The sequence below is a fragment of the Armigeres subalbatus genome, chromosome 2 (assembly GCF_024139115.2).
Source record: "Armigeres subalbatus isolate Guangzhou_Male chromosome 2, GZ_Asu_2, whole genome shotgun sequence".
In the NCBI taxonomy this organism is placed as follows: Eukaryota; Metazoa; Arthropoda; class Insecta; order Diptera; family Culicidae; genus Armigeres; species Armigeres subalbatus.
Genome location: NC_085140.1, coordinates 109,085,540 through 109,109,728, shown reverse-complemented (window position 1 = coordinate 109,109,728; position 24,189 = coordinate 109,085,540). Strand labels below are relative to the sequence as shown.

General features: G+C 41.1%; 1 protein-coding gene across 7 annotated transcripts in view; it reads right to left on the bottom strand.

The window, feature by feature from the left end:
• The window catches only part of LOC134210650 (cAMP-dependent protein kinase type II regulatory subunit), a 377,643-nt gene that overhangs the window by 53,491 nt on the left and 299,963 nt on the right, over positions 1-24,189 (bottom strand). The window contains exon 1 of one of the 7 annotated variants that reach the window (XM_062686819.1): positions 13,556-14,168. The exons of 4 other annotated variants lie outside the window; for them this stretch is intronic. In XM_062686819.1, coding sequence (XP_062542803.1) covers positions 13,556-13,607 — 52 coding nt within the window. In that variant the 5' untranslated portion in view covers positions 13,608-14,168. Of the gene's footprint in view, positions 1-3,290; positions 3,672-13,555; positions 14,169-24,189 lie in introns of those variants that run through there. 2 more of the 7 variants (XM_062686820.1, XM_062686821.1) reach the window with 2 other exon arrangements.

The window sequence follows — 24,189 nt, the reverse complement described above, 5'->3', positions numbered from 1 at the left end:
GGAATTCCTCCGGAAGTTTCTCCGGGAATTTCTCCGGAAGTTCCTCCGGGAATTCATCCGGAAGAAACGCGTTTCCGTTTTTGTATCATCATGAATCGTTCAGTGAAATCGTTCAAATTAAATAATTAGTCGCTTACCAAGGCGATTTCCAATACATTTCTTTCCCATACTATTACATACTTACATACTATTCCTTTCCAGTGCGCTTTTGGAGATGCAGAGGATTCCTCGGTCCCTTGTAGCAATGAGTGTCGAACTAATTTTCCTCCCCTTATCCTAATTGATTGTGAGGACGTGGCTGGCATCGTTATTGGTCTTGAATTGAAGAAACTCCGAAGCCTGTATAGTGAGAATAGCTTTCTAGTCTTCTAAGAACAGTTAATAAACAAGTGCGAGCGGATCGTGCATAAGTGAAAAAAATCACGCAAGTAAATTGGGGGACTTTGCAGAATTTCATGAGTTTGAAGCATATTATCAATTTGCGATGGTTGGCATAACTACATCCGAGCATCTTGTTCCTGTAGCCAGATATATGATCGTATTTCCTAAGATCGAAAGCATATCTAGTGACTTCGTTGAAAGCTTGACTAAATTTGTTCTGTTTTTTTTAGGTCCAAAGTCTGAAGTCCAAAGAGGACATCACCATAGTCGAATAAAGGAACTATGAGCGACCTAGTCAGTTGACCTCTAATGTGTTGTGGCGTGCAATGTCTCAGCACAGCAAGAGAATGAAGAATGCTATATATTCTGCTTCATACATAATTGGTTTGAGCTACCCAGTTTAAGTTACAATCCATAATTATTCCAAGATTATTAACCTTTTGTCTGTGCTCTGGGGTCAACATGACCCCATGCCATTTTGAAAGGCTGCCATTTTTTGAGTTCTCAGCCGATTTTCCTCATTTTTGGTAGTTTGGTAAAACTCGCCAAGATCTTTCGCTCGAAAACTCTTGAATATAAGAGCTACAGTGTGCTTTTATCAAAAAAATTACTTTGTCTGTGCTCTGGGGTCATATTGTCCCAAGTTGAAATCGTTATAACTTACTTATTATTTAGAAAATTTTGAACTTTTTAGGCATTTTTGAGAGATAATTTAATCATCTTCAGGATGTTAACTAAGATTGGTCATAGGTGGGTGGGTACCTTGTGGGGAGGGGTTTTCGTGAAAATGTTTTGATTTTTGTGATTTTTTACGCTTATTTTGCTTTTTCTGAAAATTTTACCCATTTTGAGCTGTAGCTTTTCAAAAAGATTAGGCAGGCAGGCGTGTGCTTTGGGATGAGGCATTGATTAGTTTAGAACTTGGCCGCTAGGTTGTGGTATATATGAAGTCATTAATTTAGACTAACTCAAAATATTCCGATATATGAAAATTCCTACATTGTAAATATTCCTTTCGCACAAATTTGGAATTTGTAAAAAATATGTCTTTGTCAAAGTTCTCTGGTAGGAATGCATAACAGATATCATTTTGTTATCTAATGCTTCTCGAATATCATTTTCTAACTTAATGAGGGCAGTTACTATAATACATGTCTTCCGATAACCTGAATAAAGGGGACATAATAAATTATTCTGTTGTATGTAGTGATATAGCTGCTTCGATATAATCGACTCAAAGATTTTTGAAAGATCACAAAGTATACTATCTAAACTGGCTTTGTACCGCACCGTACTAATAATGCACGAAAGTTCTATTGAACCGTTTACGTGAGGTTATCAAAAGGTGGCAGCAGCACTACGAAGATCACTTGAATGGCAATGTGACAGGAAATGAGGGCGGCATCCCGAGCAGCACACATGTTAGTCATAAATCACAGTATCTAATAGGGGAACTGTTGCGTTTTCCATCTCACTGAACATATATTCATCTCATCGCAAAACAGAGAAATAGAGCACCAATCTTGTCGCTTCTTTTTGATACTGCTGAAAAAAATCAAAAAAATAAATAACAATAAAATACCTTTTCATCGCAATGTTTTTGATGGGATGGAAATGGGAGCTGTGAGATAAAGTGCCGAACCGTATGTATATGACCAGATTCAGTCACAATCAAGTTGATGCAATCAGATTCGTATGCCTTGTTCTGCTTGGGATGGTGACGAACCTGAGAGCACGCGCGCAAGACATACGTTTTTCAGCTCCGGATCTCCAGGAAATCCAGGATGATATTGGCCGGCCGGTTGGAAAAGCCCCTGGGGTTGACCAACTACCAGAAGAGTTGCTTAAATACGGTGGTGATGCACTGGATAGAGCGCTGCAGTGAGAGAAGGTTTTACCACAGACTAAGTGTTCGCCGTACGTCAGATATTGCAGAAATGCCGCAAATACAACGTGCCCTTGCCCACACATGATCTATTAATCGACTTCCAAGCTGCATATGCTACAATCGATCGGGCAACACAGATAAAAATATGTTGGGATTTTAAATGTTTTTTCATGCACATATTTGGAGCATGCAAATAAATGTAACATTCAATAAATCTATCTGTTCGTTTGAATCGAAATGACTTTAAACTGTGCTTGCTTGGAAAATTCAATCAAAATGGATTGGACTAGTCATCAACACGTCGAAGACGAAGTACAAGATAGGAAGACGCTTAAGAGACGACAATGTAAGCCATCCACCACAAGTTTGTATCAGTGGTGACGAAATCGAGGTGGTTGAAGAATTCGTGTACTTGGGCTCACTAGTGACCTCCGATAACGATACCAGAGACGTATCATGGCAGGAAATCGTAATAGAGTGTTGCGTAATATATATGGCGTGGTGCAGATGGAAGACGGTACATAGAGGAGGCGAATGAACCACGAATTGCAGCAGCTGTTGAGAGAACCATCCATAGTTCACACGTGAAAATCGGAAGACTGCGGTGGGTCGGGCACGTTGGCAGAATGTCAGACAATAACCCGGTGCACGCAAAAAAAAGCGTTCACGAATTCGTGAACTAACGAGTTCACGGTGTATTTTTTCGGGAACAACTGTCACGGATTCGGGAATACAGTCACGTTTTCTGGAACGTTCTGGAAAACGTGACTGGTGTTCCCGAATCCATGAATTAAATCACGGTGTATTTTTGCTGGTTCACGAATTCGGGAACGTTTTTTTTTGCGTGTGAAAATGGTTCTCGACAACGATCTGACGGGAACAAGAAGGCGAGGTGCGCAGCGAGCTAGGTTGATCAATAAGGTGGAAGACGATTTGCGGACCCTCCGTATACTCCAGCCTTCGTCTGAGAATTAAATAAATAAATCTAATAAAAGCACAAACCATCTAATCAAATTCTCACCTTTTGACTTTTTCTTGCAGCACAATATTGATAACATTTCAAACTATTGTTTTACACACCGCTCGAATAACTATTTTTAGAATTCTCGAAAGTTTCCCAAGGGCTGCGCAATCCATAAAATGCCCATTATTCACAACACATATTCCATACACCTAAACTTTTTTTAATGTAGACGTAGAAGTATCTTAATAAAACCAGTAAATTAATCAGAGGGTGCGCTTTCAACTTCAACGCCACCGCAATTTCCAATCAGTATCACTTGATCACTGCACTCCTAATTTGCTGTACACCATTCACTCAGTTCAACATCCTTCCCATCATATTGGCCGCCGCACTGACTAACCTACACTGATTGGCACCGATTACAACCGGCAAAGGTGGGCGCAAAATCAAACCAGTAGTGTATCAAACTTGCCTCAGAGACTAAGAGCGCACCAACATAGCATCGACCGCACTTGCACTGACACTGCACCGAACGATGCTTCGAGTAGAGACCACCGTCATTGATAATGTTCGGACAAAATGCATTTTAATTGCATTGCATATGCACTGTTCCGTTCCTACAGTTGTTTCGGGCGTGCATGCTCACGTTCACATGTCACCAACTCACAACGTTTTGCCACTTGTATACCTTGCCGCAACTCCCCCGATCCAAATTGCGATGAGAGCAGCTATTCGAACTAGCGTGCTAGAAGCGACCACTTGCTGCCTGCTCTTTGACTGTGAGGCACAGTTACGCAAACTTCGTGAGTTGATTAAATTCAAATCAAAATCCAATGTTGGGTGCTGGGTAACTTTGGCACAAATTGTAAAAGCACCGAAAGTTTTCGACAATTTAACCAAGAAGATTTGAAATAATCAAACAGTAGCTGCAACAGTAGGACGGATACAGATAGGTGGCAATTAGTAGGTGAGCGATACTGCTACCGCAGATAGCAGGGAGACTATTCATTCAAACAACCACAATGCCGTGCAAATTCTCAAGCAAAGCATGACGTAAGCAGGCATTAGGACAAGGGTCAAAATAGATTCGTTGTTTGAATGTTGGGACAAATTTAAAACAGAGAAGTTGGAATACGTACAAAGTTTTTGTATGTGTCAATTTTTTCAGTTCCTATTAGTCCTATTAGAAGTGCTTTTTAAGCATCATAGAAGCATTCTATAAATAATCCGAGGTACTATCAAACTTTTCTAAGTAAATACATCAAATACACATCTCAAAATTAACAAGTAATTTTCATGCATTTAAGGGTTTTCGATTTCAAGTATTCCAAAAGTATGTGATAGCTTCCAGGAGATATTTATTAAGCAGATCAAACAAACGATTCCGAAAGTTCAAGTAGTGCCCAAGACCCGTGTTGGTAACACCTCTGTGGCAAAGCAACGCTCATACACTTGGATGCACTGAAGCGCGTAATCGGAGTGGAGTTCATGCCGTCGTCGACGCGAAAGGCGGCATGATGGATGTTTGGGCGGTTCATTAACCATCGACCCCTCATCGTCCGATTGTTCAGTTCGGGTTTGACTTCTGTTACGACACGGCGGTGTACGTATCGTAAATGTAATCAATCAAAATCAACAGGTCCGCAAAGACGAAGTCGTTGCAATTGAGAGGTTGCTGCTACTGGTAGAAGATACTGAATACCGAAAAGGTTGTAGAGGTTTGAGGATTCAGATGGGAACAGAAAAAAGTTCAATGGTAGTGTGGTTGAATTACCATGAGCTATAGATGTAAATCCAATATAAAAGAAATAGAATAATCCACTTAGCGGTGATGGTGCCCCTCTAGTGTATTATAAAATATAATGAGAAAACACATAAAAGAGGTCAAAATTGCCCATTTACCTATTTGCGTTAATTTGAATGCATCGCAGTATGATGTTTTTCGGTTTTGAAATTTCGGGTAACCTTTGGCCCTTGGGAAAAAGCGAAGAAAAGAATGATTTCTTTAATAACTTCGGAGCGCAATGACCGATGAGGCCGATTTACAATCGCCAAAAACTATTCCGTGTCGAATGCAACCTTCTTCTTCTTCCTCGTTGGCTTTACAGTCCAACTGCAATCGAGTATGAAAAGATAGAAGTAGTACCACCATATGAAGGAACGATTTTCTCTGTTCCTCTAACAGACGGTAATATACATGTTTGAACAATGGACTTTGAAAAGTGTCCAATGTCCATCGATAGAGTCAGCGTGATAAGCCAGCTTACTTTTGTCTTCTCATCAGAACATTATCCGAGCCGTTCAAAGAATTTCAATCTAGGACCTTTGGCAAAAGAAAACTGACCTATCAATTTGCTGTTGATCATATGGCCCTAGCTGAATTATTAAAGTAATTTCAGTCTTGCGCTTCCTTGCGTACTTTCATTTTTCGATCTTTCATTAGCGTTTGTTATCATGTTGATTTTGCTAATCGAATCTCCGTTTGAAAGCCGCTCTAGCTTCACGAAAAACAATTTTACGCTCCATTCGCATCGTTTCCGACCTTGTTATTTGAAAGCGTCTTCTGGCCCTATCAACGTCCCCTTTATTCATTTATTTTCTCAGACTAAGGCCGGCGTAACCTGTACAGTGAATAAAAGTCTTCTTCATTCAGCTCGGTCCATGGCTGCACGTCGCCAAGCCAACTACGCAGTCTGCGGAGGGTCCGCAAATTGTCTACCATCAGATCGATCCACCTTGCTCGCTGCGCACCTCGCCTTCTTGTGCCCGTCAGATCGCTGTCGAGAACCATTTTCACCGGATTACTCTCCGACATACTGGCTACGTGCCCGGCCCTCCGCAGTCATCCGATTTTCGTGGTGTGAACGATGCTGTACCCATTAGTAGTGCGAGCAAGGTTTGGTAGTTGTTGATGTTAAATGTTTGTTAGCAAATTTATCAGTTTATCTTTTGCCTAAAGCAGCGGTTCTCAACCTTTTCCTTCAATGGTATCCCTTCAGACTGTTACATAGCTAGAAATATCCCCTGTTTTTAGTTTTAAATTTACCTGGAGGATGTCATGTAAAAGTAGGGAATCGCTTTTCCCTTGGCTTCTATCAGACCGAACAATTCAATTCGATTGAACGGGGGAGGGAGGTTTTAATTTAGGCCCTCAAACCTGTTCAAGCTGCTGTGAAACTAGTATGCCATGAGTTCTGCACTCTATATGAAGCTGACATGTCGCTTAAATTTAAGTTGGAGCAATTATCACATCAAGCCACATATCTAGACCAACATTTTAAAAAGCCCTCTTTCAAGAGTCTCAGGAGCCTTCTTTCAAGAAGCTCGGAAGCCTCCTTTCAAGAGGCTCGGAAGCCTCCTTTCAAGAGGCTCGGAAGCCTTCCTTTCAAGAGGCTCCCAAAAGGAGGACGTGCTTCGTATGAAGAAGCAAAGAGTTTTAGACCCATCAGTCTGACCTCATTTCTTCTGAAATGCTTAGAACGCATTATCGATCATCACATTCGTGATGACTGTTTGGCAAACATGCCTCTTCATGTTAATCAACATGCTTACCAATATGGAAAGTCCACCTTGACTCTTCTACACAAGGTTGTCTACGACATCGAAAAAGCATTTGCTCAAAAGCAATCATGCTTGGGTGCGTTCTTAGATATTGAGGGTGCTTTTGACAACGTGCCTTTCGATACAATATTGGAAGCCGCACGTTGTCATGGGCTACCTAATATAATTACCAAATGGATTCACCAGATGCTTAAAAACCGACATTACGTCAAGCAGCGATTAGGAAATTAAGTGTCTGCGGATGCCCTCAAGGGGGAGTATTATCTCCACTTTTGTGGAATCTCGTTGCAGATACGCTATTGAGGTTACTCAATAATGGCGGTTTTCCTACCTATGGATTTGCTGACGGCTATCTAATATTGATAGTCGGTTTGTGTATTACTACTTTATTCGACCTGATGCAAAATGCTCTTCTGGTAGTTGAAAGTTGGTGTCGCCAATATGGCCTTTCGGTCAATCCGAATAAAACATCTATTGTTCTTTTCACGGAAAAACGTAACCGTAATGGTATTCGTCCATTACATCTTTTTGGTTCTGAAATCAATGTAAATGATCAAGTAAAGTATGTGGGTCTAATTTTGCATCCAAAGCTTTCCTGGACTCCTAACATTGAGTTCAGAATCAAAAAGGCGTGTATGACCAATGCCGACGCACCTTTGGTAAAACTTGGGGTCCTAAACCCAAATATATCAAATGGATTTACACAACAATTGTACGACCAATTTTGGCTTATGGATGTCTTGTGTGGTGGCAAAAGGGGGAAGTGAGGACAATTCAGTCTAAATTAGGCCATCTTCAAAGGATGTGCCTAATGGCAATGACTGGTGCGTTCTCTTCGACTCCCACGGCTGCACTCGAGGTTCTTCTCGACGTTGTCCCACTACACTTCTTCTTCTTCTTCTTATTGGCATTACATCCCCCCACAACACACACATCTCAAACAAGAAGCACTTTCTTGTACTTACCGATTATGGGTTCTCGGTTTCATGGAAGAGAATCCTGTAAACCGCAGTTCTACACACTTCGTTGTTACAACTCATGGTTGATTGGGACAGAACAGTCCTTGCTCCAAGTGATCTCACACTCGCTAGTAGTTTTCATTGTAGGTCATTTTCAGCACAATTCCCCTCGCGGGATGAGTAGACATCTGGCTATTTGGAGAAAAGTATGTCGGACAGCATTGTTTGTTATACTGACGGCTCCCTCTTCAAAGGTAGAGCGGGTGCAGGTATCTACTCGCACTGCACTGCACTGTCTTTCAAGCGGAAATATTTGCCATTATGTGTGGAGTGCAATCCGCACTGCAGAAACACATAATGGGCAAAGTAATATACTTCTGTTCAGATAGTCAAGCAGCTATCAAAGCCCTCGCATCGGCCAACTCAAGGTCGAAGTTAGTAATCGCATGTCGAACTCAAATAGAGGAACTGAATTCAGTTAATACATTGCACCTTATATGGGTACCTGGCCATTCTTCCATAGCTGGAAATGAATTGGCTGATGAGTTAGCTCGTACTGGAGCATCACAAGTCTTTTTTGGTCCTGAGCCAGCTATTGCAATATCTAAGTGTTGGGTGAAGCGTTTGATTAGCTCTTGGGCTTCCACTCAGCACAAACGGTATTGGAGTAGTTTGGATTCATGTCGACAAACAAAATTGTATATCCGAGAGCCATCTCCGGTAGTAGCTAACTATTTAGCTAATCTGTCTAAACAGAATTGCTGTGTCTTAGTCAAGGCCTTGACAGGTCACTGCCGACTCAACTATCACATGGCAAATATTCAACGTGTTGAATCCTTTGTCTATGATGGTTGTGAATCCGATTATGGAACTTCTTATCATCTGATATGTAACTGCCCAGTTTATGCTCAACTGCGTTTCCAAATATTTGGTAAACACTTACTAAGTGAAATTGACTACAGAAACCTGAACCTTCAAAGTATTCTGTTCTTCATAACCCGTTGGTGTAAGGAGCTATGAGCTTTTGTACGTGTTGTATACGTTGTATGCCCTATTCAAGGGTACCTTTCCCAAACTTCCCATTTTCCTCCCATCCATATTCCTTTCCTTTTTGTTCACTTCCTTTTCCGTCAGGTGCGTGATGAGAAAGGCTGTGAAGGCGATGGCACAAATCTCCCGAATTGATGTGAACGTGCCCCTGGAGCCGACGTTCTGATACCTGATTCTGATTCAAGAGGCTCGGAAGCCTCCTTTCAAGAGGCTCGGAAGCCTGCTTTCAAGAGGCTCGGAAGCCTCCTTTCAAGAGGCTCGGAAGCCTGCTTTCAAGAGGCTCGGAAGCCTGCTTTCAAGAGGCTCGGAAGCCTCCTTTTAAGAGGCTCGGAAGCCTCCTTTCAGGAGGCTCGGAAGTCTCCTTTCAAGAGGCTCGGAAGCCTCCATTCAAGAGACTCGGAAGCCTTCTTTCAAGAGGCTCGGAAGCCTCCTTTCAAGAGGCTCGGAAGCCTCCTTTCAAGAGGCTTAGAAGCCTCCTTTCAAGAGGCTCAGAGCCTCCTTTCAAGAGGCTCAGGCCTCCTTTCAAGAGGCTCAGAGCCTCCTTTCAAGAGGCTCGGAAGGCTCCTTTCAAGAGGCTCAGAGCCTCCTTTCAAGAGGCTCAGAAGCCTCCTTTCAAGAGGCTCAGAGCCTCCTTTCAAGAGGCTCAGAGCCTCCTTTCAAGAGGCTCAGAGCCTCCTTTCAAGAGGCTCAGAAGCCTCCTTTCAAGAGGCTCAGGCCTCCTTTCAAGAGGCTCAGAAGCCTCCTTTCAAGAGGCTCAGAAGCCTCCTTTCAAGAGGCTCAGGAAGCCTCCTTTCAAGAGGCTCAGAAGCCTCCTTTCAAGAGGCTCAGAGCCTCCTTTCAAGAGGCTCAGAAGCCTCCTTTCAAGAGGCTCAGAAGCCTCCTTTCAAGAGGCTCAGAAGCCTCCTTTCAAGAGGCTCAGAAGCCTCCTTTCAAGAGGCTCAGAAGCCTCCTTTCAAGAGGCTCAGAAGCCTCCTTTCAAGAGGCTCAGAAGCCTCCTTTCAAGAGGCTCCAGAAGCCTCCTTTCAAGAGGCTCAAGCCTCCTTTCAAGAGGCTCAAAGCCTCCTTTCAAGAGGCTCAGAAGCCTCCTTTCAAGAGGCTCAGAAGCCTCCTTTGAAGAGGCTCAAGCCTCCTTTCAAGAGGCTCGAAAGCCTCCTTTCAAGAGGCTCAGAAGCCTCCTTTCAAGAGGCTCGGAAGCCTCCTTTCAAGAGGCTCGGAAGCCTCCTTTCAAGAGGCTCGGAAGCCTCCTTTCAAGAGGCTCGGAAGCCTTCTTTCAAGGGTCTTTGACGACTTTTTTCGAAGTCTCGGAGGCCTCCTTTTGAAACGCTCAGAAGCCTCCTTTCAAGAGGCTCGGAAGCCTTCTTTCAAGAGGCTCGGAAGACTCCTTTCAAGAGGCCCGGAAGCCTCTTTTCAAGAGGCCCGGAAGCCCCCTTTCAAGAAGATCGAAAGCCCTCTTTCAAGAGTCTCAGGAGCCTTCTTTCAAGAGGCCCGGAAGCCTCCTTTCAAGAAGTTCGAAAGCTCTCTTTCAAGAGTCTCAGGAGCCTTCTTTCAAGAGGCCCGGAAGCCTCCTTTCAAGAGGCCCGGAAGCCTCCTTTCAAGAAGATCGAAAGCCCTCTTTCAAGAGTCTCAGGAGACTTCTTTCAAGGGTCTTAGCAGACTTTTTTCAATAGGCTCGGAAGCCTTCTTTCAATAGGCTTGGAAGCCTCCTTTCAAGAGGCTTGGAAGTCTTCTTTCAAGAGGCTCGGAATTCTTCTTTCAAGAAGCTCGGAAGCTTTCTTTCAAGAGGCTCGGAAGCCCCCTTTCGAGAGGATTGAAAGCCTCTTTTCAAGAATCTCAGAAGCCTTCTTTCAAGAGTCTCAGCAGCCTTTTTTTCAAGCGGCTCGGAAACTTGATGTATAAACTTAATTTGATTTGGAAAGTTCCACGGAATAACGAACATATCAAACAACTTTTTGTATAGATACCATGTGAATAACGGAGAACCATATGTCCCGTTAGTTTTCAGGTTTCAGGTTAGTCACAAATCGGTTAATAATCTCTTCGTTTTATAAAACTGATTACTTTCTGGTCCAAATTTCGGTCACTTAATTTTCATTTACTTCCTTTTTTTCGACAGGTTAGCAAACGTGTAGTACTGTAGTATTCCACAAGCTTGTTGACCATGTTTTTTTTTACCTTTTTAGCTTTGGGTGGATAATGAAACGCTTGGTCAAATTATCCATCTCGATGCCTTTCTTACAGAGCCATGAGTCCAAAACTCGAATTTCAATATCACTTTAAATTTGCGATACAACGGAAGCAACAAATTTTCGACAAAAAAAAATTTGGTTTGAAACTTGACATTGAATACATCGAATGCAGGATAAAACAAGCCAACACTTTTATGAGCTTTTGAGTAGTAACATTTTGAAAGTGAGTAACTTATTTCTGATACAGTCATCTTGTTAGTTACGCTAATTTTTCATTACGGCGGTACCTCAATGAATGCAAAAGTTCAAGAAAAAGGTTGAGAACCGCTAGGCTACACACATCCATACACACACATGCACAGACAGACTTGTGCTCAGTTTTTCAGCTAAGTCGATCGGTATATAACACTATGGGTTTTGGAGTGAAATTATAGCCTTGTGGTACAAGGTGGAAAGGCAAAAATGGTTTAAAATGATTTTTAAATGGAGGCGTTGTGAGTTGAATGGTAAGCATGCCTGTTTATCATTCTAGTGTACCTGTGTTTTAATCTCAGTCGTTGTCGTTTATATTTTCAAGAATTGGTTCACAATCATATACCGCAGAATATGCCTACTTTTTACTACGGGCCTTAATTCTAAGGCGCGGTACACTAATTATGTAATGGATTTTTCGGGTTCTCGCCTTTTCATTTTGTATGATGCATGAGGCAACGATAACGCCTCTTCCTGAGCCCTTCAGTAACTTAAGTACGTCCTCTATGAACTCTGAGGCTACTATGGACTTTTTAAAAACCTTACCCATATGGCCAAATGTGGCATGGTATAGAATATGTTCCAAACTTTACTGAACAGAACTAGCTATTGCCAATTAGTAGAAATTATGAATAAGTCATTATATTTGCTCATTATATTTGATAATCAATCATATCAAAAGATGGACTTTTTCTAAATGGGCGTAATAGATTAGGACCTTGAGCTTTATCACAGCGTATAGATTTTATTTCTTACCTTTAAGTGATTTTTAAAAACTCAAGAGATCATTACTAAAGCAACAGAAAATATTAACAACACCACAAGAAGATTCTGTTCTATCTGGTAGTAACATCGTATGAATAAAATAAACTGAATAAAAAAAGTATTCAAAATCAAATTCATCAGGGATTCTCGTTGAATTTAGAAATCTTTCAAGCTTATAAAATGTTTCAGGAAAATGAATAATATAATTCCACCAGGTATCATCAACCAAACCGTGCTTCCTATCTAAAACATAAACAAGCTTCCAGTTTTGTGTTCAGCCGTAACCGGAGCACGCAGCTGTTAACGCCAGCAATCGGAAAGACCGAAGACAACAACGCACCTACGAGATTGATATGGCCCGATGATATTCTTATCGCATCCCACGACATTCACTGATACCAGAGGTAATCACGACGAGAGCAGTGGCTGGTTATCGTTTTCTTGGGTTTGTTAGTCCAACGCAACAGCAAACAGCAGCAGTAGCAGCAGTTGTGTACTTACAATCTAACAAATTGCGCCAAGTAGGTGAATGAACAAGCTTCTAGATATGTAGGACGAAAAGATACCACTTGATTGAAATTGTTTGCTTCTGAAAACGCCTCAACCGGATTGCTCCGCGAGGCACTAACTAACCGATGCGTTGAAAGGGAGGATAATGATAGCAGAAACGTCTGGCACGAGCATTGAACAAGTGCTGCTATCTTGCCAGCAGCTCTTCTGTGTGCTCGTCATCTTGGAAAAGAACACAAACAGCAAGGTGGGCTGCTCCCCGTTATCTGGGCTGTATCTCTCGTGTTCAACGCGCGTAGGTAGCAGGAGCATCCGACTCTTCACCGAGGGGGTTGAGCGCGGAGTAGAAAGGATTTATTTTTAGATGAGTCAACAAGTTAGCAGTAAAAACATTGTTCTCTGTCTGCAAATTCTCCGGAAACGGAAGAGAAGGTTCGCTGAATGATGGCTAATTGTACTTGAAATACTTTCCTACATTGTATGTGATTGCGATTATTGCTGTTCGATCAAATATGATTATAAATAATTGGTACTTGGTGATAAAAATCGAAGAAAAATATTCAAACTCATTTTTATATCGAATGCATGCCTTACAAATTACACCTTGCTAGAGAAAAGCTTATATTCATTATATTGAGGATAACGCCGGGGATGCTCAGGATGATTGAAAGGAACATAAAAATGAAAAGCGTGTTCGAAACAACACGCTAATTTGGCTTGTTGGCCTTCCACCTGTTGCATCAAAATTCGCAGAAACCATCTGAGAAATCCAACTTCATTAACTGAAATAAACAAGTACCAAATTGTGCATTCAGCAGCTCTCTGATTCTTTTCAAAGTCATCTCCACTCCACTTACTCCTATAGCCCTACCACATTGCCATCGAAGGAGAAAATTCCATTTTCCAGTTTCCTCCGGTCATTTCCAGTAACCAACAATAGCGAAAAGCAACTTCGATTCTCGGAATAGAAACAACAATAGTAGCGCGAAAAAAAAATTTGTCTTTACACAATGAGAAAAACCAACAAAGTTAAGCTTACCATTCACCGAAGACAGCACGTCGAAGTTCTGCGTCGAGGTTTGGACTGCCATTTCCCAGATTGGAGGCTTTCGCTCGTTCAACTGCGCTCGAACTGAACTTCCGGTAGGTGCGATAGATTGCGCCGGATGGTGCAGGTGGAATATGTACGTCTGTACGTGCGTGAGTTGGTTCGTTTTGTTCGGTGTTAACTTGTCGACCAATCCAGCACTGACAGAACGAAAGATTGACGGTGAGTTACATTCTGTGCGGTTGCATGCACCACTTTGATTGTGACAAGACACTTGACTTCATTGAAATTTGATGGAACACATTTTCAATCACTTCCGTTGCACAACTTTCGCACTCGACGACAATCTGAAACGATGCCATGGCACTTCGTGTGGACGTGTGCTGCTGCTGCCAGTTTGAGATTTGCGTATCACTGGGGATCTGCTGCTCGGTGCAGAGATTCTGTGGTTCACGGATTCGCTTATCGATTACGATCGGTTCACTGGTCAGCTATCCAATATGTGCGCTCTCCATTACACGACAAATTGACGAACTCTTCAAGCTTACACATCATATAGTCTTTCTTCTTGTTGGGTGGGTGGGTGCTTGAACCGTTCTCATTATAGGGTGTTCCAAAAAATTTACGTTTGAAAGGCTATTATACCAACACAGGAAAAGTTGACCGAAATATTTGGTTCGAAAAATATTCTTCGTTTATGTCTTCCATCAGCTTTGTTTTTTGGAACACTCTAAACCACACACATCCAATTGAATTAGGGCACCTATAGTCTATACGTGACTATTAGCTATAGAGGTTCTAATCATCGTTCTGATTGAAGCACCGAAGGCTATCCGAACGTGACAGTATCGATAACGACCGGCAGCGAGCGGCTCGGTGCGGCGTCCTACGTTTTTTACATAACATCCCTCTTCCCTATCTCATTTCGTCGTATTTCTTCACAAGCATCTACCGGGGGTAGCTACATAAATAATGCCGACGAAATCGATAAACTTATTGAAGCGTGCGATACACTTTATTGATGGGCGGCATGGACGCTGGGAAACCCAACCTCAACCCAAACCCTTTTGCCTGCTGGTCGCCATTCGAGCGTGCCCTCTGGAACTGTTTCGTTCCGATTAACCGGCAAAGAACGAGCTCGGTGTTATGGATTTTGTCGCATCGGATGGCGGGGGGTGGTGTTCCCGTACTCTGATAATAATCCAATCCCTTATGTGGTCTGGTCATGTAGTGGAAGATTGAATATGTGAGTGATGTTTTAAAGTTTCAGAAAAGATGGGTTCTTGTTCTTAGCACTTCAGGTAAGGACACTAACTGAACATTTGGATTCAGAATTGTTGATGTAGTTGGATTCGAACATTTAAATTCAAACTTGATAAATTATAAACTGAAAATTTCAATCTTTCTAGTGAAAGTCAGAAACAAGTTTGATGGAAGCAAGAACATAACCGAAAATGTATCAGGAATATATTTTTTCACGATAGTGAAAGTTACTATCAAACTATCGGAATGAATTGGAATTCTGTCTAAATTTCCAGACAATTCTACCAATGCCGTCGGGTCTGAGCTTGACGACCGACTGGCAAATAGCTTACACAACCTCACTTGATCAGTACAGTTGCTGATGAAGAATGTGTACAGCCGCCAGACATCATAAATACTCACGCTCCTCTAATGTGGACGTGTACTATACACATGTGGAAGTATGGAGAAAATGGATTGCGAGTGATTTGACTATGCGTCCAATTTGGGAATCTCTAGCTCGTTCAGTAGCCGCTAGGTTGCGAAGGCCGACGAAGGTCCTTCGTAGCTTAGTTGGTTAAAGCACCAATCTAGCGTACTGTAGGGTCATGGGTTCGAGTCCCATCGAATGGAAAGTGGTTACCTCCAATACATTTTCCAAATCAATATCTTCCACATAACGTACATATCCACATATGAGTTTTTATAACATTGTAAATTAACGTCCAAGTCGGGTGGTTTAATCCCCGGAAATAGGCAATTAACTTCGATTGAACTGAATTCTACCAATGTTTATATCTTAGATTGTATTACTATTGTACGCACACAAAAAAAATCAACTGAATAGCACTCCGGATCTATTATAAAAAAAATCCCTCTTAGCGGTGATATGAAATAGATTCTTTTAGAGGGTTCCAAATTTATGATCAAAATACACTCAACCCTATTTTTACGTCATTAAAAAGAATGTGACGTAAAAAGATTTTTTGCTTAAATTATTATTTTCCACTTAATTAATTGATTTTTGGACAGTTAAATTAATCTATGGCAAAAAGTCGAAAAACAAAGGATCGATAGAACAAAAGGTCGGAAGCGACAAAAAGTCGAAAGGGACAAATAGTCGAAAGGGACAAAAAGTCGAAAGGGACAAAAAGTCGAAAGGGACGAAAGGTCGATCCAGAACAAGTTGATAACAAGTTTGGTGTATTCCAAAGGAATTTATGAAATGCATTCAACTTCAAGCAGAAATAATACGCTCATCGCATCTATTAAAGTTAAAAAATAAGCAAATTTTCAAAGAAAAAGTAATTACTACGAATGAATACTATGAATATCCAGATATTTCTGTTAGAGATAAAAAAGATTGTTAATTTAAGAAATGGATAAAACTTGTTTTGTGCGAGATTGTTCTCTCCTTTTCAGTTTCATGTCATGTCTTTTTCGACCTTTTGTTTTTTCGACTTTTTGTTTCTTTTGATCTTTTCTCTCGTTCGAGGTTTTGTCCCATTCGACATTTTGTCCCTTCGACTTTTTGTTATTCCACCTTTTGTCTTTCGACCTTGTGTCCTTTCGACGTTTTGTCTTTTGAGCATTCGTTCCAAACCCATTTTAAATACGATATCAATCCAAATACCCAAACTGGTTATAATCACATATTCTAGGTCTTCCAAGAGTTTCCTGGAGCTTGGGCTTTCAGGCCTGCATGAATAAACTAACATGTATCGGTATTTTTAATATGGTATATGCTGCTAGGGGTCCAAACATCTTTCTATATTCCTAGCGGTTCTTCAATTAAATTGGACATGCCTTCAACTATGTTCCATCCAGGCCATCCAAGAATTCCAAGGAATTGGAGTTCATTCCTCAAGGTCAAAACGCATAACGAAAGATCTATTTGCTTCTTTTAGGAATTCAACGTGCTTTTAGTGATCATATAAATTAACCTTCCTAGTGCATTAAAAAAAAGTTACACATTGTGCATTAGCGGGTCAAAAATGACCCCAAATTGAATTCGCTCCCAAAATTTCATTTTCAAACCGATTCTCAATCTTTTGGAACCAAATTGAAGGTATGGATTCCACGGATGTCGTTACGGACAGATTTTTGCACTTTGGCCATCCTGGTTCCCAGGAATCGATGTTGAAGGAACATAGATTCTTGGGCCAATTTTTGGCGTGATTTCTTGCCTTTCGAAGGGTGATTTTGGAAATGCTTATTAATTTGCGTAGCAATAATCCTAATAGAAAGTAGCCATTGTCCATTTCCATGGATCAACACAATTCCTGATTATTTCACGGTCCGGTGTCCCTCCGGAAGACCCGGAACATCCGTAGAAGTGATCAATTCATAGAACTCATCCTAGAAGAGTGCAGTTTTTACAAAGCTTTTGATTATCGTAATTTGAGTAACAAATGATTGTAGTGACCCATTTTGGTGGAACTGGGTGGCCACCGAAGGTCCTCCGGAAGATCCGGAACGTCCGTAAAAATGGTCAATTTATGAAACTTATAGAAGAGCGCGGTTTTTTTCCAAAGCTTTTCCTTATAGTACTTTGAGTAGCAAATGATTGTGGTGACCTATTTTGCTGGAACTGGGTGGCCACCGAAGGTGCTCTAGAAGATCCGGAACATCCGTAAAAGTCAATTTATTAAACACAATATAGAAGCACGGTTTTTTCCAAAGCTTTTCTTTATAGTACATTGAGTAACAAATGATTGTGGTGACCCATTTTGATGGACCTGTGTGGCCACCGAAGGTCCTCCAGAATATCCGGAACATCCGTAAAAATGGTCAATTCATGGCACTCATCCTAGAAGTGCGCGTTTTTTCACAAAGCTTTTCATTATAGTACTTTGAATAACAAATGATTGTGGTGACCTATTTTGGTGGACCTGGGAGGACCGGAGCCACCGGAGGTGCTCCAGAAGATCCGGAACGTCCGTAAAAATGGTCATTTCATGAAACTTATCATAGAAGAGCGCGGTTTTTTTCAAAGCTTTTCATTATCGATCTTTGAGTAACAAATGATTGTGGTGACCCATCTTGATGGAACTATGTGGCCACCGGAGGTCTTCCAGTAGATCCGGAACGTCCGTAAAAGTCAATGATTCAAACACATCATAGAAGAGCACGGTTTTTTACAAAGCTTTTCTTTATTGTACTTTGAGTAACAAATGATTGTGGTGACCCATTTTGGTGGAACTGGGTGGCCACCGGAGGTCCTCCAGAAGATCCGGAACGTCCGTAAAAGTGGTCAATTTATGAAACTTAAAGAAGAGCGCGGTTTTTTTCCAAAGCTTTTCCTTATAGTACTTTGAGTAGCAAATGATTGTGCTGACCCATTTTGGTGGGCCTGGGTGGCCACCGGAGGTGCTCCAGAAGATCCGGAACGTCCGTAGAAGTGGTTAATTCATGAAACTCATGCTAGAAAAGTGCGTTTTTTTTTCATTGTCGAACGCTGGCCATTTTGATGGACCTTCAAAATGTGTTGTATGGTGGACTCCTAGTGCAAAGGTTTTTCTATAACTCTGCCAAATGGTTCGTTGTTTGAATTCCACTAGTAGCCGAGTTATAGCTATAGTATCGATAACTTAGACTAAATGATAACAAAATTCCAATCATTTAGTTTAAGCTACTGCAACTAGCGCTATAACTCCGTTATTAGTGGAACAACAACAACAATCCATTAGGCAGAGTTGTAGAAAAACCTTCGCACTAGAAGTCCACCATACAACACATTTTGAAATTCAGCTTCTGTAGTGAGTTATTCACAAACTATGATCGAACGCAAATAACTAAATGATCGATAACATCCTTGAGTGCACAGCACATGTTGGTAGAGTCATATACAACAAGACCACTTAAAGGTCACGTTTGCGTAAAAGCCATCAGAATTCAAATACCAACCTCCACCGCGGTTAGCTCTTTTTTTGCAAATTGAATATCTTTCGGATGCTTGATTTGTCCAATCCCCACATGTGCTTTACTGTAGTATATCCACAGTCAAGCAAGTGCACGTTGTTTATTAAACGAGAGGATCGCACTATATGCCCCCAGCAACGGGCTGGGCGGATTGTATAGAGTGCGAATCAATCACACAAATGGTTATGGTGACCCCGTGTGATAGACCTGAGCTGCCACCGGAGGTCCTCCAGTAGATCCGTAAAAGAGGTCATCATAAAAGAGCACAGTTCCTTCCTAGCTCTTCATTGTCGTACTCTGAAAAATAAAATATCCCATAAAGTGGTCAATTTTTGAACAGTCAACGGGGTCTTCCAGAAGATGCGGAGCATCCACAAAAGTTATCAATTTAAAAAAAATCATCCCAGAAAAGAGTATGTAAAAAATCTTCTATTATCGAACTCTGAGCAAGACACGAAGATATGTCATGACCCGTTCGTATTTACCAAAGTGACTATCGGAGGTCCTACGGAAGATACGGAACATCGGTTAAAGTGGTTAATTGATGTAATACATACTAGAAGAGCCTATATTTTAAAATTTCCTTGTCGTACTCTGAACATGAAATTTTAGCCGTAACCTTTTCTCATGGATGTGAGTAGCAACCAAAGGCCACCCAGAAAATCCATATCACACGTGAAAGTGATCAATTCATAAAACCCACCTTAGAAAAACACGCCATATAAGAGATGATGAAGCACACGATTCTTCTAAACCTTTTTATTTTCCTAATTTTAGAAACCTATTTTCCTATTTTCGTATCTTGAGTAATGAATGATCGTTGTAACCCATTCTCAGGAACGTGTGCAGTCACCAATGAAACATCGCAAGATCAAAAAATCTGTAATTATAGTCCATTCATAAAAATTATGATGACACTATTTTTTTTTGAAAGGAAAATCACATTAACCCAGAAAATATTTTCAAGTATGGTAAAATTTCCTTCCATGAGTCGATATTCAGTCATAAATCATCGACTCATGAAAGTTTGACTTAAAATAAAAATTTACTTTGGTTGAATCTTTTGTCAACTTTTGGTCAATAATTTCTTGCAAGATGATGGATCATAAAAACCTATTTTATAATTTTATTTTTTTTGTCTATAATGGCAGCAAAAAGGTTCAACTGTGATAAAAAGAGCACCTGAAATTTTCCTAAATTTTTAGATTGACAATATCAGGTCGAAAATGTGATAAAATCGGGTCGAAAACGAGAGAAAATCGAGGGTAGACAAAATCGCGAAGTGACAAAACCGGGTCGATACTGTATTATTAGGCTAACATGATGAAACTTGTATGCTCAGAGAAGTCGAGAAAATTTCCAACTTAAAAATTGCCTAGACCGGACCGGGAATCGAACCCCGCCACCCTCAGCATGATCTTGCTTTGTAGTCGCGAATCTTACCGCACGGGAAAGCATCACAACAACCTTCATGAGATGATCAATAAGTAGAATAATAAACACTTTCAAAAGATCGTGTTCTAGTAGGATAAGTGTTGACCAATCCGTAGGAACTTTAGGAGGACATCCAGTGATCACTTAAGTCATGTGTATGGATCACGAAAGGGCCTTCACTGGCTATTCAAGTCCTTAACTGAGGGTCACGACAAAAATGTCTTGCTCAGATTGCGATAATAGATTTTTTGTAAAACCATGCTCCTATGATTCGAGATTCGTTAGTTTGCAGCTTTTAGGAATATTACGGGCATAATTCATAAAGGAGTGGCTGCTCAGGTCCATAAGAATGGGTAACGATAATTTTCTATAACTCAGAGAATGTTAATGAAAAGCGTTCTTCTATGGTGAGTTGCATGGAATGAACATTTCTACGGATGTTCCGGATCTTAGAAAGGACCTCTGGTGGCCACTCAAGTACATTTAAATGGGTCACAACGTTACTCAGAGCAGCTTTGTAAAAATTGCACTCTTCCATGATGAGTCACCCAGGTCCTTCAAAAAGGGTCATCATAGTCATGTATAACTCAGCGTTCGGTGATTCAGCTATTCTATAGTGAGTTTTATGAATTGACCACTTTTACGGATGTTCTGGATCTTCTGGAGGAACTCCGGTGGCCACTCAAGTCCATCACAATGGGTCACCATAATCATTTGTTACTCAGTGTTCGATAATCAAAAGCTTTGGAAAAAAAACCGCACCATTTTATGATAAGTTTCATGAAATGGCTATTTTTATAGACGTTCCGGATCTTCTGGAGGACCTTCGGTGGCCACCCAGGTGCATCAAAATGGGTCACCACAATCATTTTTTACTCGTAGCTCGATAATAAAAAGCTTTGGAAAAAACCGCGCTCTTCTATGATAAGTTTCATGAATTGACCATTTTTACGGACGTTCCGGATCTTCTGGAGCACCTCCGGTGGCCACCCAGGTCCACCAAAATAGGTCATCACAATCATTTGTTATTCAAAGTACTATAATGAAAAGCTTTGTGGAAAAAACGCGCACTTCTAGGACGAATGCCATGAATTGACCATTTTTACGGATGTTCCGGATATTCTGGAGGAACTCCGGTGGCCACTCAGGTCTATCAAAATGGGTCGCCACAATCATTTGTTACTCGTAGTTCGATAATGAAAAGCTTTGGAAAAAACCGCGTTCTTCTATAATAAGTTTCATGAAATGACCATTTTTACGGACGTTCCGGATCTTCTGGAGGACCTCCGGTGGCCACCCAGGTCCACCAAAATGGGTGACTCAGCGTTACGATAACGAAAAGCTTTGGAAAAAACCGCGCTCTTCTAGGATGAGTTCAATGAATTGACCACTTCTACGGATGTTCCGGGTCTTCCGGAGGGACACCGGACCGTGAAATAATCAGGAATTGTGTTGATCCATGGAAATGGACAATGGCTACATTCTATTGGGATTATTGCTACGCAAATTTATGAGCATTTCCAAAATAACCCTTCGAAAGGCAAGAAATCACGCCAAAAATTGGCCTAAGAATCTATGTTCCTTCAAAATCGATTCCTGGGAACCAGAATGGCCAAATTGCAAAAATCTGTCCGTAACGACATCCGCGGATTCCATACCTTCAATTTGGTTCCAAAAGATTGAGAATCGGTTCGAAAATGAACTTTTGGGAGCGAATTCAATTTGGGGTCATTTTTGACCCGCTAATGCACAATGTGTCACTTTTTTTGTTGCGGCGTTCCTAGAGGTCGCTGAAAGCTGGTTATCACTCCAAAATTTTCATCTCCAAAAGTTAGAAAAAGGCAGAAAATTTCAACGCCCTATCTCATTTGATTACAAAGCTACAACGTTTTTGAATCATCTCTGGGCCAAAATAGACCCCAATGCACTAGGAAGGTTAAATAGGATTTAATTTCTTGACCAATGCTTATCAAATTTGTTTCTATGGATTTCAAAGGGTATGAGCCATTTACAAAGGAGGTAACAGCCCTTTGAGTACGTGTGACGACCTCAAGACCTAGGGTCCAGTGAATTTTTGAATGAACTGAAAAAGAGCAATTTAATTCTATGGATCACAATCAGTATAAACGACCAAAAAAGCTCACAGTTCCCAATGCTTCAGACCCATACTTCAGGGAATTCTTGGATGGACCGGAACAGTTATTGAACGCGACTGCAGGAGTACGATTTAAAAATACCATGAACCATTAAAAAATAAACCTTCAGTTACGCGTGTAGATCCAGTAATTCTTGGAGCACCTGACGGGGAACAGTTATCGAAGGCGTATTTAATTTGGTTTACTAGTTCAAATAGGGCATGAACTATTTCAAAAAGGGATAACAAACCTTTGGTTACGAGTGTGGATTTCAAGGCCTATACTCCAGGGAATTCCTGGATGACTTGAAACGCAAGGTTATTGAAGCCGTATCCATTTTTATTTCATGGATCAAAAAGAGCAGGAACCATTTAAAAAAAATATATAAGCCATCTAGTAACGCATGTAGACCTTAAGGCCTATATTCCAGGGAATTCTTGGATGAACTGAAAAGGAATAACTATTGAATGCGTATCCAATTTGGTTTACTAGATCAAATAAGGCATAAATCTTTCAAAAAATAGATAACAGTCCTACAGTTACGCGTGTTGACCTTAAGGTCTATACTGCAGGGAATTCTTGGATGAACTGGAAAGGAACAGTTATTGAACAGTTTCCTGGATCAAATGGGACATGAACCATTTCTAGAAAGAAATAATAGCCCTTTGGTTACGAGTGTAGACATGGTCTACACTCCAGTGAATTATTGGATGACCCGAAGCTGAACAGTCATTAAAAGCATATCCAATTTGGTTTGATGGATAAAATAAGACATGAACACGTTTTTAAAAGAGATATCAGCTCTCTGGTGGTGTGTGTAGATTGGTTAAGCGTTTAGACTCCAGGGAATTATTGGATGACCTGGAATAGAACACTTGTTGAAAGCAAATGTTGAAGATGCAAAACAGCTACTTAGTTCTTTGGGTTTCTAAGATTGCATTCTTATAGGTTTACTTTTGGATGACAATAATGTTTAAAAATCTTTTTATTGTTTACAACATCAACATGCGAGTTCTCGTGGAAAATAATTGTAGTCCTGGAAGGCCGAAAAACTTTTTGAAATGAAATTTATAAAGATCTTTGAAAGGGCTTTTCAAATGACCTTTGTAGAATATTCTTGAAAAAAAAAACTATTGCAAGAATGCCAGCCCAAGTAACGTTTTAATTTTTTTAACGCTCTTGAAGACAACTAATTGTATCGACGCTGTAGCCAACCAGGTATCCAGGTAGGTGAAAACAACAAATGTTATAGAACCAAAATACTACAGCGGAGGAATTAAAAACGGAGAATAAACTGAAATAAGTAGTGCTCAGTGAGTTTGACGTGTGGGTATTGCGTGGGTATCGCCGAAAACATTTAGCTGAAAAAGTGGTTCTGCCCAAGCGACGCCTGTTAGAAGATAGTCAACCAGAATTGCCCATGATTTATAAACGCGTAGTAAGTCATATTTCCTGAAATTCTAAATGGTTGATACGTCAACTATGAAATCATGGGCAGAGAAGCAAGCCGCTGAATCCGACAAATCCAGCACGAATACTTATTCGGTCGCCTCTACTGTGGAAGCAAACGTGCGTGCGATGAAGGAGCTACAGAAACAAGAGATGGAGGAGCTAGGGCTGGAAATGCAGCTGCGGAAAGAAAGGAACAGGTGCAGCGTGCTCTGGAGCGGAAAAGGCGGAAATGGAGCTACAAATGCATGCCGTAGATGAAGCAGAGCACAGAACCTGGCAAGCCGAAACGTTTCAAAGGAAAAAGGAGCAGATGGAGTGAATGAAGATGAAAAGATTACGGACCTTTCGACTTCAAGAGGCTCGGAAGCCTCCTTTCAAGAGGCTCGGAAGCCTCCTTCCAAGAGGCTCGGAAGCCTCCTTTCAAGAGGCTCGGAAGCCTCC